Here is a 17,007-nt window from a genome sequence, read left to right on the forward strand (position 1 = left end):
GCTGTGGATGTAGTGAGGTGAGTAGAAGCCTGGACAGAGGGGTGGCTGTGGATGTAGTGAGGTGAGTAGAAGCCTGGACAGAGGGGCGGCTGTGGATGTAGTGAGGTGAGTAGAAGCCTGGACAGAGGGGCGGCTGTGGATGTAGTGAGGTAAGTAGTAGCCTGGACAGAGGGGCGGCTGTGGATGTAGTCAGGTGAGTAGTAGCCTGGACAGAGGGGCGACTGTGGATGTAGTGAGGTGAGTAGAAGTCTGGACAGAGGGGTGGCTGTGGATGTAGTGAGGTGAGTAGTAGCCTGGACAGAGGGGTGGCTGTGGATGTAGTGAGGTGAGTAGAAGCCTGGACAGAGGGGCGGCTGTGGATGTAGTGAGGTGAGTAGTAGCCTGGACACAGGGGCGGCTGTGGATGTAGTGAGGTCAGTAGTAGCCTGTACAGAGGGGCGGCTGTGGATGTAGGGAGGTAAGTAGAAGTCTGGACAGAGGGGCGGCTGTGGATGTAGTGAGGTAAGTAGAAGTCTGGACAGAGGGGCAGCTGTGGATGTAGTGAGGTAAGTAGTAGCCTGGACAGAGGGGCGGCTGTGGATGTAGTGTTTCTGGATTTTGCAAAGGCTTTTGATCCTGTCCCTCATAGACGCTTAATAAGTAAAGTAAGGTCTATGGGCTTGGAAAGTATAGTCTGTAATTGGATTGAAAACTGGCTGTAGTACCGTGTCCAGAGAGTTGTGGTCAATGATTCCTATTCAGAATGGTCCCGGGTTATAAGTGGTGACCCCAAGGTTCAGTGCTGGGCCCTCTATTATTTAATTTATTTATTAAAGATATCGAGGATGGGATTAATAGCACCATTTCTATTTTTGCAGATGACACTAAGCTATGTAGTACTGTACAGTCTATGGAAGATGTCCATAAACTACAAGCTGACATGGACGCTCTGAGTGATTGGGCATCAACTTGGTAAATGAGGTTCAATTTGGATAAATGTAAAGTTCTGCATCTTGGTAGTAATAATCTCTGTGCTTCATATGTCCTAGGTGATGTAACACTGGGAGAGTCACTTATAGAGAAGGATTTGGTTCTCCTTGTAGATGGTAGAATAAATAACAGCACAATGTCAATCAGCTGCTTCTAAGGCCACCAGGATATTGTCATGCATTAAACAAGGCATAGACTCGCGGGGCAGGGATGTAATATCACCACTTTACAAAGCGTTGGTGCGGCCTCATCTGGAATATGCAGTCAGTTCTGGGGAACCAGTCCATAGAAAGGACGCCCTGGAGCTGGAGAAAGTACAGAGGAGAGCGACTAAACTGATAAGGGGAATGGAGGGTCTTAATTATGAAGAAAAATTAAAATAATTGAATTTATTTAGTCTTGAGAAGAGACATCTAAGGGGGGACATGATTAACCTGTACAAGTATATAAATGGGCCTTACAAAAAATACAGTGAAAAGCTGTTCCATGTAAAATGCGCTCAAAAGACAAGAGGGCGCTGCCTCCGACTGGAGAAGAAAAGTTCTGTCTCTAGAAGCGTCAAAGCTTCTTTACTGTAAGAACCGTGAAGCTGTGGAATAGACGTCCTCAGGACGTGGTCACAGCAGGAACAGTGGACAGTTTTATAAAGGGTTTAGACGAATTCTTAAAAGTAAAAAACATTAATGCTTATGAAAACGTGTAGAAATCTGAGTCTCACTTCCTTCTGGGATTCGCGTCCCCACCGATCCCTTGGTTGAACTTGATGGACTTATGTCTTTTTTCAACCGTATTAACTATGTAACTATGTAACTATGTGTGCATTCCATTTCCGTATGTCAGTTCCACAAAAGAATAGAATATGTCCTATAATTGTGCCCACTTTACGGACAAGGATAGGACTGTTCAATTAGAGGACAGCTGTTCCGTTTCGCAAAATACGGGATGCACACGTACGTCATCCGTGTTTTTTGCAGACCGCAAAATACATACAGTTGTGTGCATGAGCCCTTAAGGTCATTTCCTCAGCAGTTCTCATTTTTGGAGTAAAAAGACAATTTTCGTAAAATTTAGATTTTGCTTAATTGTAGATGCATTTTTTTTTACTTGTGCAGTTACTTTCAAAATTAGTAAAAAAAAAATTGAATAATAAATGTGGTCAAATATCATTTACTATTCTGCAATCACATTTTGTTCTTTGTGGTAACAAATCAGGAAAAGTTTATCTTTAGAAACTCTGCATAGACACAGCGATACTTCAGTGACCGTGCTCCAACATGTAGGACTTCTCAGCCCTCCCTGGCGGTGATCTCCTCTTCCCACAACCTCCATACACTAGAAGAACTAGTAACTAGGACATAAAAAGCGCAAGGACGTGCCCCATGTTCACAAATGATCCGTCCGCCATTTTTTTGACTGTGTGGCCATCAGGTTTCAGTTTGCTAATGTGGTTAATTTGTCACAATCATGCACCACATTCACAATGCGCGTCCAGCATTTCCGTAACACTTTCAGGCAACCTGTGCGAGATCGGACAAGTCCTACTTTGGACTTTGATTTTTGCATTAGGAGCAAAATTTCAAGGTTACAAGATGTAGTTTCTTTTGCACCTTTTGTGTGATTTCTGTGCGACCCACCCCGGACCATGTCTGGTGAGTTTAGCGTCACGTTCAAATGGCGCTTTTTTTCCATGTGCTATGAATTTTCTTATCTCTGCTGACAGTTTCTATTTTGCAGTGACCTGTACACGTATAGATGATACACAGGCTGTTCAGTCCTCTGCGGGTTATTATAAAGCGTGTCGGCAGCTGAAGTGCTTCCCCCTTTATAATAGACAGCTATGGAGAACTAAAAGCTGCAGGCGTAACCTCAGCTCCGAAATCCTTCCCAAGCTCCAAAGTTACTGTGTGGTCTCAGCGACCACCTGAAACTGACAGAAGGTCAGAAGAGAAAGCTTAACAATCAGATGATCAATTGAGGCGTTAGAAATTGTATTAGATATTTTAGTCTTTCGGTCACTGCTCACATTCGCTGATATTACGCCGCCACATTCACGTCCTGTAACATTAACAAACCTGTAACGTCCATTTAACAAGACATATAATCTGTAAGGTCCGTGAGCGAGGCTGTAACTTTATCGTGAGGGCAGTACTTTTTAAACTTAGTTACCCTATTTTATAAGTAATTTAATCAGTTGATGCTACTACGATAACATCATAAGCCCCGTGTGAAACAACGCAACGCTCCTCTCATAATGATGGTTTGTACTTGAGGACAAATCCACTAATTACCTGTGTTAATGGCTTCATAAGAAGCGGAACTTCATTATTTCATATTATGTTACAGCAAAATGTTATATCTTTCTCTCGTCGATTAGGATATACAATATAACGGAAAACTGAAATAACGGCTCTGCGAGGAATAAGAATGTTTCTTAATGAAATTTAATTTTAGTTTTTTTCCCACCGCTGTAATCTAAGACGTGTAACTTTATTTATGTTTTGTCAACACAGGGGCTTATTTTATATCAAAGTCATGCAGGTTTTTTTTTACTTCTTTTGCACAATATAAACCATTACAAAATTGTTACTGCATTCCAAGACCCGTCACATTTAGATTTTTCTATCAGAGTTGCTGTGAGAGATTATTTTTCTTGGTAGATGCAGATTATACATTACTTTATTATACATTATTCTGTTTTTTGGGTGGCAAGATGAGCAAAAAACAGCAATCCTGTTATATTTTTTACAGCCTTCACCGTGTGGATTAAATTTATCACGGAAGCAGTAATGTGTACATTTTTAAAATATTCTTTGTAAAGTGTTTTATTAAGAAAATATTTTAGTAGTTTTTTTTTCCCCTAGCTTTTTACTTTACCTGACTTCTGTACTGCAGTCTATTTTGTAACACTGCGAGACATCTTCAAAGATGGCCGACCTGGGGCTCTTCATTAGCCCCCAGGCTGCCCTGATAACCCATCAGCACCCTGCCCAGCCGTAATTACTGTATATGGGCTCATTCACACGACCGTATGGCTTTTTCAGTGTTTTGCGGGCCGTTTTTCCATATGGCATATACAGTATACAGTAATTACATAGAAAAAATTGGGCTGGGCATAACATTTTCAATAGATGGTTCCGCAAAAACGGAACGAGTACATTCCGTATGTGTTCTGTTTTTTTTTGCGGACCCATTGACTTGAATGGAGCCACGGAATGTGATTTGCGGGCAATAATAGGACATGTTCTATCTTTGAACGGAACGGAAAAACGGAAATACGGAAATGGAATGCATACCGAGTACATTCCGTTTTTTTGCGTAACTATTAAAAATGAATGGTTCCGTATACGGAACGCAAAAAATGGCCTGTATACGAAACGCAAAAACGTTCGTGTGAACGAGCCATATGGAAAAACGGAACGGAAGAACGGAAACAGAAACACAATAGAAACAAAAAACGGAACGGAAGAACGGAAACACAATAGAAACAAAAAACGGAACAATGGATCTGTTTAAAACCGACCAGCAGCGTAAATATACAGCGAACTGCAAGGAAGGAGCACATAGTGCTGGAGCCCCAGGTATCAGACACACGTATGGAGGTGAACGTCTCCGGACGTCCTCCGCACTGGGGGTAGGTCACATAAAGAGTCTCCTGCTCTTCCAGTCACGTATCCCTTTGTGCAGACCTAGTCCGGGGTGAAGTGGCTGATAACATAGAACAATGGATTGAACAGGAATACACATCACGTGACAGAAGACGGACGGCAGGTTATTGCTCCTCTCACCCTCAGAGATCTCTTCTGGACAATGAATCCTAAACACAACATTACAGCGACGTCCGAGCCACAGATGTGGGGAATTCCATCCCCGCATCCAGAAAACGCCGTATTAAATAAGGAGGACGCCAGCCCTGCAACATTCATGATCAATAATATGCCTGTACTCACTGCCCACCGTGTGGGTAAGGCTGGCAGACGGCTGCCACAGCTCAGTCTCTGCTCAGGACTCAGGTTCTGCACCTTCAGTCCTTGGACTTCCATGTTAGCGATTATAGATGGAATCGTTTATTATTCCACAATACAAAACCTCAAAAATGCTGCTGGGACTGGTTTTGGCTTTATGTTAAAATTGTCATCAAATTGAGCAGTGCCTGCGGTATCTGATTTAGGCCTCATGCACGTGGCCGTATTGCGGCAAACAGCGGGTCCGCAATATGCGGGCATCGGCCGTGTGCTCCCCGCATCACGGATGTGGACCCATTCACTTGAATGGGTCCGCAATCCAGAGTTGCGGTACGGAACCCCGCGGAAGCACTACGGAGTGCTTCCGTGGTGTTTCTGTCCGTGCCTCCGCACCACAAAAAAAATAGAACATTTTATTATTTTTTTGAGGTGCGGACGGATCACGGACCCATTCGAGTTGAACGGGTCTCGATCCGTCCTGGCCGCCGCACAGATGTCCCCAATGCACGGAATGGCCGTGTGCATAAGGCCTAATAAATACTTCTGGAGCATATTTTCAGCACTATGCCACCCCTCTGTTATTCCTCCTGTAAATCTATGAATAAACTGACATCTGGGCGTTTCCAGTTTGGGGAGGAGGGGGGTTCCTTGCACACTCTCATATAGTACAAGGAAAAGAGATTGGTGACAACCACTTGCCAATTCATTCATACATAGTAGGAATAACAGAGGAATAGTGTAAGGTAGAGTTATAAGAAACTGTGTAACGGGAAATACAAGTATTTACTAAAACAGACATCCTGATCGTCTTTAAGTATCCAAAGGCTGAAGGTAGATACCTTATATTTATACATATATAATGCAGATTTATTTCTTTACATCTACAATACAAATGAGAAGTTCAGAAGTGTAAATCAGGGGGAATAGGTTACCTTCATTTTTGACTAATTATATAAATTTATACAGAAATAAATTGTAATTGTATAATTTTATTCTTTGTATTTTATTTTCTTTGCAAGATTATAGGGGCATCTATCTTTTTAAAAAATGTTAAAATATGGACAATCACAACACATTAGTAAGTGCCTTGATGATTGACGCCATATGCTCAGGCGAGAGAACCGCGTTACTGCCGTTCAGATCGTCTGCGATCACAGAAGGGCGATGGCTCCAGGATTAGACGGCACAAGGTGAAGCCGTTACAGCGCTAATCGTTGTGTTACAATTGCCTTTCCTCTGCTGTCATGTTATCAAATTCTGATCATTTACATCCATAATTCTAAAATAGCAATGTTTCATGATGGTAACAACGGCTTTCTCACAAAAAGTGAAACTGTCCCCAGGTTGTCCACGTTATCCCATCTCTGAGCGGTGCTGACGTGTAACGCCGTCCAGTAAAACACAAGGAAATCCAGAAAAGTCAGTCGTTCAGTTCAGATAAAATGTAACTTTTTCTCATATTGTCAAATCTGTGATACAAATGATAGCCCCCCCCCCAGACCCTTCTCTGAGTACCCCGAGGGCTGAAATGCGTGGGTTGTGTTACTATGTAAATAACATTATATTGTATGGGAACTAAATGACCCATTGGCTGGAACAGGAAGGCATTGAGCGAATCATAATAAAAGATTTGAACATTTATCGGACCTCCATTGTTCACAACCGCTATCACTAACTAAATATGTGCCAAATATCTGCCGTGTAAACGCAGAGCTCCTGCGGAGAGGACGTGTACGTGGCCCAAGACCAGACTGTAAGAGAACAAAACGCCAGTAACTTTATATGTCGCTACATCCCACGTCCTCGAGGGACAGGAGGTGTCCGGCGGTGTCAATGAGCCTTCACACTAACGGAGTGGCCCCTGTGATACCTGGGCTAATGGGTTAATCCCCCTCACACCCTGAGCAGAATACATTTCCTGCCGAGTATTCCTGAGGATTACCAGGGATAATTATGGATCATTTAGCGACATGTGGCATATACTTGAAAGAATGCGAAGGGTGCGGAATCACGGCTATACATTAAGCCTCCCACCAGGACTAGGCTGTACAACAGGAACCCGGATTTTATTTGGAATTTTTTAAAAAAAAATTTAACTAAATTATTTTCATTATTTGGGGGCTTTTAACTCTTACTTGTTTAAATGACTCCTTGATATTTTTGGGCGATTAATAAAAAAGTGAGATTTTTTTTTGTTTTTTACAAATAATTTTTACACGAGTTAAAAAATTATTTTTACTTGCAATCTATGTGACAATAAAAGAAATAATTTTTGATTTAGAAGTCATTTTTTTCCTTCATGAATAATAAAAGGAATAAAAACATATGGCATGCCAAAAAAAGAGGGAAAAAAACGTTTCATACAAACCCGATACCAACATGATAAAAACGGACTAAGTCTATAGGAGTGAAACGTGCGTAGGTGTGAACAAACCCGACAAAATACATGTATGTAACACAAGAGGAAAAGAAAGTAACCCCTGGAGCAAAGCAGCCCAGGACAGGCCGGCCAATTCACCGCCATTTGCATCAATGTGTAGAGAGAAGAACAGATTTCACCACCTGTTCAGACCTCGCAGTTCTAAGCACATGATAAATGCGTCTCCCACAAAAGAGATTAAGGAGGTAACAGAATCGATAGTGACACAGCTGATCTGGAAAGATGGCAGCACAATCTCTGAGGATACCCCCCGACAGATCTGTGACCCCGACCATCATAAGTCTACTGAGCCCCACAGCAGCCAATCACATGCAGAAATCAGAATTACTTCCTGCCCCTCAGATGCGTTATATTATTATATTTATTACTGCTTTTATGTATTTAGATGATGTCCACGAGATGGATGGAAAAAAGTCATTGCCCAAAGCAGTCAGATAATTTACTGCCGAGCCTGCGCACGGGAAGAGACCACTGCTGATGGGCTTCGCGGGCAGTTCCTGCAGTTTTAGCCGGCACTGGATGAGGCCCACTTCTCATATCATTAAGGGCTCATGCACACAAACCTATTTTCTTTCTGTGTCCATTCCGTTTTTGTTTTTTTTGCGGACCGTATGTAGAACCATTCATTTCAATGAATCCGCAAAAAAAAAACGGAAGTTACTCCGTGTGCATTCCGTTTCTGTATGTCCGTTCCACACAAAAAATAGAACATGTCCTATTATTGTCCGCATTACGGAGAAGGACTGTTCTATTAGAAACATAGAAACATAGAATGTGTCGGCAGATAAGAACCATTTGGCCCATCCAGTCTGCCCAATATACTGAATACTATGGATAGCCCCCGGCCCTATCTTATATGAAGGATGGCCTTATGCCTATCCCATGCATGCTTAACCTCCTTCATCGTATTTGCAGCTACCACTTCTGCAGGAAGGCTATTCCATGCACCCATTACTCTCTCAGTACAGTAATACTTCCTTATATTACTTTTAAACCTTTGCCCCTCTAATTTAAAACTATGTCCTCTTGTAACAGTTTTTCTTCTTTTAAAATCCTGGAATACCATGTCCCCTGTTAGTGTGAAGGGCAATCAAAACCAAAGCTGCTCAATTTATTACCCACAACCCCAACAGGGTGCATGCTGTTCAGCTCTGGTGGGGCGGCCTGTGACAACCCTCTTCTCATACCAGACTATAGGAACCGTTATGTAATCCGCTTCCCTATGACATTTTTAAAAATGAGACGACAGGGCCAGAATTTCAGACCCTGAAATAATAATAATAATAGCAGTATATAGCTATGCCATGGTCTGCAAGCAGACGCATCCGGAAACAGGCACGTTCTGCATCCTCTATACATGGTCAATACTCAATGAGTGCTGAAAGGAACCAGACTAGAAATATAGGCAACTTCACACCGTGTTCTTGTGCCATCATCTCATCATCATTTTTAGTAGAAGGAAATGAAACACTTGAACGTGTTCCGTTCCTGTGCTCCAGACCCCGGCCAGAACTAACGGGTCAAGTAGTTCCTGGCAGGACCGTCCCCAGCCCTACACAGGGGCGGCTCTGCACTCCTCAGGAGTAATGTGGTTTCATCTAATATTAACCTTTAGCTTTTGTTGTTACAAAGCCTGTGGGATTTTTTTTATTACAAAGATAAAGTTTTAACGCTGTAACTATCTGCAAGCATCCAAATGCAATTCCCTATGGAGAAAATAAAAAGTTAGATTCTCCTCTGTAGCTAATACTAATAATGGCAGTTCCACAATATTGTATCTACTCCGGGCTGCCGTGTGAATGCGTCATCAGGCTACAGATGCGTTTTACAATGTGTGATCCCGACTACAGAGGGTTATATACGAGTCCATGGTAGTGGTGGCTTCCCAGCTGTTGTAATTTCCTCATAGGTTGGAGACCGGCGGTCTATTGCTTGTTGATGGCGAGACTGGGAAAATACTGGGAATTAGACTTTCCCCTGAAACCCTATTTCACTCATAAATAAACTTATGTTAAAGGGGTCCTCTCACTCCATCATGTAGATAAAGTGAATACCAGGCACTTACTAATGTATTGTAAGGAAGCAATATGGACAATCACGATACATTAGTAAGTGCCTTGTATTCACTTTCTCTACATGATGAAGTGAGAGGACCCCTTTAATATAAGTTTATTTATGAGTGAAATAGGGTTTCAGTCAAAGTCTAAGGGCTCACTAGTGTAATATATAGCAGATCCTCCGCAACGTGGTTTCTCGGAGAAACGGCCTTCGTGGTTTAGATTTTTTTTTCAAGTTAATAAATAAAGTGTAACAAGAACATTGAGATTATGAATAATCCTGGATAACCCTTCTAATGTCTATGATTGTTCTGAAATGAATATAACTGCAGCCCATCGGACGGAACAGATTGCCCAGCTCATGCCCTCTCACTTTCTTTCATGTGACAGTAACTCTAAGATGTTTGATTGGCTTTTAAACCTTTTATCCCGTTCTACACACAGCTGACATACTTCAGTCATCGCTGCCAGGTCCTTGTGGCCATTTTATACTGAGAACATTTCCAACACAAAAAAAAAAAAACACAAAAAAACAACAACAAAGTAAAATCGGTCTGAACTCATTCCTGTGTGTACAACGGAAAACAAGTCCTAATGTCTGGAATACGCAACAACATTCGGCTTCATCTATGACCCAGGAGTATTACTTACGACTAGTAGAGATTTACAAGGGAAATGGGATTTTCCGTCCTTCAAGAAAACTTTTAACATACTAGAAAAAAAAGCTCCAACGAAGCAATACAAATAAATAAAAAATAGACAGATTTCGTGGTTCTCATGTTATACAGTTTCTCAGCCTAATAATTCCCTATTGGTAAATATACAATATACACCATGCCACAGTCAGTAAAAAACAAGACATCAAGTTATATATAACATACGCGTTACAAACTGTCTGCTATAACATTGAGAAAGCAACTTTATTTGTAGAGGTTATTATTTTTCAAATTCCTTTTCTAGAAGTGAAAGAAAACATTTCTTAATTTTTGAAATTTCGAATTTCCTTTTTTTTTATTCACCTTTGTGCTTAGTTGCTACAATATTAGTCACAATCACTAAATATAGTACTTTAGAACGAGTACAGAAACAGAGCTGGATCAAAATATATAAAGTAAGAACTTATCGACTCTTCTGTATCCGCTGTGTGTTTGGTTAAAAAAAGGCACCAAAAACTGCATGTGTGAAAACAGCAACACAGCCATTTATTTGTCCAAAAATGACAAATAGTGAACCCATAAAAATACCTGCTAAAAAAATGCTTTAGGTGTCACGTGTGAGCCGTATTCTTACCAGAGTATCATTTTACCATGATCTGCCATGTAAGCCATTAAAAAAATACCCTTCACTAAGAAAACCTGCACATCTGCATCAGTAACACCGAGACGCTACGAGTAGAAGACGGGCCACACGAATACCAAATACCGTATAACAGAGAACAACACATGAAAAAATTATATAACACATGTTTTTCTCTTGTGTCTATTAAATACATTTCTCGTTTCCACTTAAATATTGTATAAATATTGCGGTGGACTGTGTGTCCGATACGACAGGACTTAAGATTATAATGCAAGGTACATTTTTATGGCGCACTGCAAAGTTAAAGCCAGTTGCTGGAGTTTTGAAGAGGTATTAAAGCTCGCCTTCAAATCTCCGCGCCTTTAATCATGTAATAAAAACTTCACCGTCGTGTAATTTATTGGATATTAAGTGTACATGGCGGTGATTATAGAGCTGGAGAAAATGTATTTAAAATCCAGATTTCTATTTTTTATTACACAAGTGATTTAAAGAGCATCGTCCGCCACAAAAAGGTTTTATTATTTCAGTACTTTTTTCTATATAAACAGAACAATCAATTTAATGAAATAAAGTAATAATCATCATTAGCCAGTAACGAAGGCAAATCTGTAACAATCTGTAAAATCTACAAAAGTTAAAATAGACAGCTTCATCTCATTTTAAATTGCGAGCTTCAGTTTTATATTTTTAAACGATGCACCTAATTGAAAACAATTAAAAAAAGATTCCAGTGAATTAATGGACGGTGAGGGGACGGAACGCCAGCTCAACATGGCAACAGACGTAAAGTTATGCAGTGAAGTTTCAAAATAACACGATCACATTTCAGAGCCAAAGGAGGACATGTTGAAAACGGTACAGGTTACAATATTTGCGTAGCCAGGGCCGGCATATACACCATAGGCCCGCTAGCGGGGCAGGCGGCAGATTATAATTATTCTAAGTGTTTTGACAGTTGAACTGTGGATAGATAGATATGAAATAGATAGATAGATACATAGATAGCAGGGTTGCCAACTGTCCCGAAATTTCTGGACAGTCCATGAAAATAGGCAACTTTTTTCCTGTTGCTGTGAAAAAAAATAGATGTGTCTGTGATTTTTTTGAGACTGGTGGTACTTGACTAGATTATTTTGGTTGTAATTATAATAATTTTACAGCTCACAGTAAATGCTGGTGTTGAGTTCCTATCACTATATTGAGCTACAGACATGGATCTAATCTTTATCATTCATTATAGTTTCCCAGTTTGTCTGGAAAAAATGTTGGCTGTTAATGATTTTGAGATTTTTTTGGTTAACAACATTAGATAGATAGACAACCAGATAGATAGAAAGATAGATAGATAGATAGAGAGATAGATAGATAGAAGATAGATAGATAGATAGATAGATAGATAGATAGATAGATAGATAGATATGAGACAGATAGATAGATAGATAGATAGATAGATAATAGATAGATAGATATATAGATAATAGATAGATAGATAGATAGATAATAGATAGATAGATAGATAATAGATAGATAGATAGATAGATAGATAGATGATAGATGATAGATAGATAGATAGATAGATAGATAGATAGAAAGATAAATAGATAGATAGATAGATAGATAGATATGAGATAGATAGATAGATAGATATTAGATAGATAGATATGAGATAGATAGATAGATAGATATTAGATAGATAGATATGAGATAGATAGATAGGATATAGATATGAGATAGATAGATAGATATTAGATAGATAGATAGATAGATATCAGATAGATAGATAGATAGATAGATAGATAGATATGAGATAGATAGATATGAGATAGATAGATAATAGATAGATAGATATTAGATAGATAGATAGATAGGATATAGATAATAGATAGATAATAGATAGATAGATAGATAGATAGATAGATAGATATTAGATAGATAGATAGATATTAGATAGATAGATATTAGATAGATAGATAGATAGATATTAGATAGATAGATAGATATTAGATAGATAGATATTAGATAGATAGGATATAGATAATAGATAGATAGATAGATAGATAGATAGATAGATAGATAGATAGATAGACAGATATGAGATAGTGCTGCCTCATTATTTGTTTTTGGATACGTTCTGTAGATTTTTGTATTGCACCCAACCTGAACACTGACTGTGCTGCTGCTATTTCTTGTTTATTAGATAGACAGATAGAACTATTAGCGGTCCTCCCAAGGTGCCGGAGTCAGGAGGTAATGCAGATTCCTCAGTCAGTGCCACCTCTCCAAGTAACAGGTCTGTAGCACAATATTAACACTGTTCTACAAATCTCACACAAATGACATCAAGGTCAGAGGGCATATACGGGCTGATGATAAAATACTTTGCAGTCAGTCCTCTACACAATCCTTAGGCTACATTCACACGAACGTATTTTGCTTCCATGTCCGTTCCGTTTTTTTGCGGATTGGATGAGCACCCATTCATTTTAATGGGTCTACAAAAAATGTGGACAGCACACCATGTGCTGTCCACATCCGTATGTCCGTTCCGTAGTCCCGCAAAAAATATAGAGCATGTCTTATTCTTGTCTATTTTGCGGACAAGGATAGGCATTTTTACAATGGAGCCGCAAAAAAAACCCGGATGCAACACGGATGTCACACAGATGTCATCCGTATTTTTAGTGGACTTAAAAAATGTACATACGGTTGTGTGAATGTAGCCTTATCAAGAGACCTTAAAAACCAAACAAGTTACAGATTTTCTGTCAATTACTTCTCTGCTGTGGAGTCATTAATATTATACCTAAAGATTTACAGGTCAGGACTTTACTTCACATTATCTGCCCTTGTGATGATACTGCTGAGAGGGGCGGATCCGTGACAACCATTCATTGTTATATCTCATATCTATCTATCTAATATCTATCTATTATCTATCTATCTATTATCTATCTATCTATCTATCTATCTATCTATCTATCTATCTATCATCTATCTATCTATTATCTATCTATTATCTATCTATCTTCTATCTATCTATCTATCTATCTATCATCTATCTCATATCTATCTATCTATTATCTATCTATCTATCTATTATCTATCTATTATCTATCTAGCTCATATCTATCTCATATCTATCTATCAGTCTATCTATCTATCTATTATCTATCTCATATCTATCTATCTATTATCTATCTATCTATCTATTATCTATCTATTATCTATCTAGCTCATATCTATCTCATATCTATCTATCTATCTATCTATCTATCTATCTAATATCTATCTATCTAATATCTATCTATCTATCTATCTATCTATCTATCTATCTATTATCTATCTCTCTCTCTCTCTCATATCTATCTATCTATCTATCTATCTATGAATATATGTGTCTCTTTGTATCTATTTCCAGATGTATCTGTAAACCCCCAGCCATAGAGCCGTGATGTTGGTGATTTGATATCATCTGTCATTTATCTTTGTAGTTTACCTTATTGACAGTATATCCGCCAATATGGATCTGACCCAGACAAGCAGCAGTCTAACATATATCACTGCACGGTTTCTCTAATATGGGGATTATTTTCCGTCACATTGCTCCCGCTGTTTCTGATACGGTTTTTGGGTAATGCTGCTTGTGTTGTACAAGAGCTCATTAAAAGCTATGATCGTAAAAAGTAATAAAAAGAAGTTTGACCAAGTTCTCAATGTGTTGCCACAGATGAGGCAGAATCAACAAACCTGTTATTTTGGTGACATCAGATGCTAATTGCCCTCTCAACACTTATTATCATTAGGTTTATGGCCTCCTGTATCCTCCTCACATTTACATCCAGATGTGACATTTGTCATTTCTCACTGTTTGCACATTTATTCTAATTCACAATTTCAGGTGATTTTACAGCTTTCCTTCAGGCACCAGTGTCCATAATATTTCAACCCGAACCTCGCATTCTGATAACTTTTCATTGTGTTTTCCGTACAGCTGTAATATGGTTATTAACTGGGAGGCACAATGGAAATACTGGCCACTGATGGAAGGTGTGTGATATAACGCAGTTATTTCCTTCATATTAAAATAATAACAGATCATTATAACATTTCTACATAGATGTCTGACTGATAGAGCCACTGACACAAAAACCGTAGGGCTGTATATACATCCTGTGACAGTGAATATACCACAACCCTAACGCTGATTGTAACATTCTGTATGTACAATACTCTGACACTGTATACACACTGACTCTGATTGTACATTGTATATAAACTCAGAATGACCCCCATGGTGACATTGTACTGCATACACACTGGCCCTGACTGTGACTTTGTATATACAATAACCCTGACTGTAACATTGTTTCACTTCACTTCATGGTGACATTGTATATACAATAACCCTGACTCACTGTGACTTTGTATATAAACCAATGACTCTGATTAATACATTTCATATACTCATTAGGACTCTGGTTGTATATATACAGACCTTGACTTATATACGTGACATTATATACACTCACTGTGACAATGTATAGACAATAACCCTGACTATGACAGTGACATTGTGTAGATAACTCTGACTCGGATTGTGACATTGTATAAACAGTCATTTTGTACATTGTTCACAGACTGTTGTGACAACAAACATGTACTCATCTTCACTCAGATTGTGACATTATCTACACCCTGATTCTGATTGACATGGCATACAGTTACACTTAGTCTGATTGTGACATTATATACACCCACCCTGATACTGGCATCGCATATGTAATTGTGATATTATACAGTGTATACCTTTACTCTGACCCGTACATTGTATATACGCTCACCCTGTGATATTATACAGTGTATACACTTACCCGGACTCTCATATTGTATATAAACTCCTCATTACTGTGATATTATACAGTATATAGACTTGCCCTGATTTTCATATTGTATATACGCTCACCCTGTGATATTATACAGTATATATTGACTCTGGCTCTGATATATACAGTCACCCTGTGATATTATACAGTATATATTGACTCTGGCTCTGATATATACGCTCACCCTGTGATATTATACAGTATATACTGACTCTGACATATACGCTCACCCTGTGATATTATACAGTGTATACTGACTCTGACTCTGACATTACAGCCGTATACACCGTCTCTCCTCTATTCACTCTCTGTGACTCTGATGGTGACATTGTAAAGTGAAGCTCCGGCTGCTCCCCCCGATAATGACCTGATGGTTGCCGGGTGCACAGTGGGGAGGGCTGGATACAATGCACAGACCCCCCAGGAATGCCCTCCCCCGACCTGTGGTCCTCACCACCAGTCCCCCCAGGACTTACTTGTGTCCCAGCTGAGGGCGGTTGGCCCCCCCGGGCTGCTCCTGCTCTCGGGGGTCCCGGGCCTGACTCATGGCTGCCAATAGCATTCGGCACCGGCAGCAGCGAATCCCCCGACGGCGGCGGCGGCTGACATCCAGAGCAGGGCTGAGGGACGGGCGGGGGGGCTGTCACAACAAGCGTGACAGGGGCCCGGGGCTCCTCCCAGCTGGACTGCTGGACACGCCCCTCTCTGGTAACCATTCCCAGTCCGGGACACTACAGACCCTGGTATCATTCCCACCAAACAGAAAAAAAAAAAAAACTTTACTCCAAGCCCCTGGAAGTTAACCCTGCCCTGTCCTGAAGACCCCCTGGTATCCGCCCAGCTGTTCTTCATGATGACTCTCTCCAATCCAGGACCCCCGTCTCAGAAAGGCTGGCAGGGTCCAGATGAATAGGAGATTATAGGACCCCCGCAGAGAGGCCTGTGAGGGTCCCCGGCCTCGTGTGTACTTTAGTGTGGCACATTTTCCTGTGTTTGTGTCTTTGTAGCCTTTTTTTTAGGCAGTTTCCTGACCCCCCCCCCCCCCCCTCATCTGTAATCTACATCAGACCCTGTACACAGTGGCGTTGCTAGGGCTGGTGTCACCCGGTGCGGTAGAAAATGGTGTCAAGCTTAGAGCTCCAGCACCCCTCCCCCCCCCCTGGCAGCAGCTCACCTAGGTCAGGTGCACCCCACTTCCACTGGCCGGCTGACCGAGACACCAAATGCTGTTCAATTTCTTCTGGTGACCGCTTCTTCGTGTGGTCATCGTGTTCTAACCTGTGCGGACGAGTCACGTTGGGGACGTCCATAAAGCTCCGCGGCGCCGCTGACGTCTCTTCACGTCTTTCACTGAGCCTGCCGACCGACCCAAGCGGTATCGGGAGGGGGTTTGG

The 17,007-nt window shown here is 40.5% G+C and overlaps 1 protein-coding gene across 1 annotated transcript in view; it reads right to left on the reverse strand.

Annotated features, from left to right (window-relative positions):
- RBM20 (RNA binding motif protein 20) overlaps positions 1–16,220 on the reverse strand; it is a 248,595-nt gene extending 232,375 nt beyond the window's left edge. The window contains exon 1 of the mRNA XM_040437466.1: positions 16,090–16,220. Within this exon, the coding sequence (XP_040293400.1) occupies positions 16,090–16,175 (86 nt within the window). The 5' untranslated portion in view covers positions 16,176–16,220. The remainder of the gene's footprint in view (positions 1–16,089) is intronic.
- Between the last annotated feature and the right edge of the window lie 787 nt (positions 16,221–17,007).

The sequence above is a fragment of the Bufo bufo genome, chromosome 6 (genome assembly GCF_905171765.1).
Source record: "Bufo bufo chromosome 6, aBufBuf1.1, whole genome shotgun sequence".
Classification (NCBI taxonomy): domain Eukaryota; kingdom Metazoa; phylum Chordata; class Amphibia; order Anura; family Bufonidae; genus Bufo; species Bufo bufo.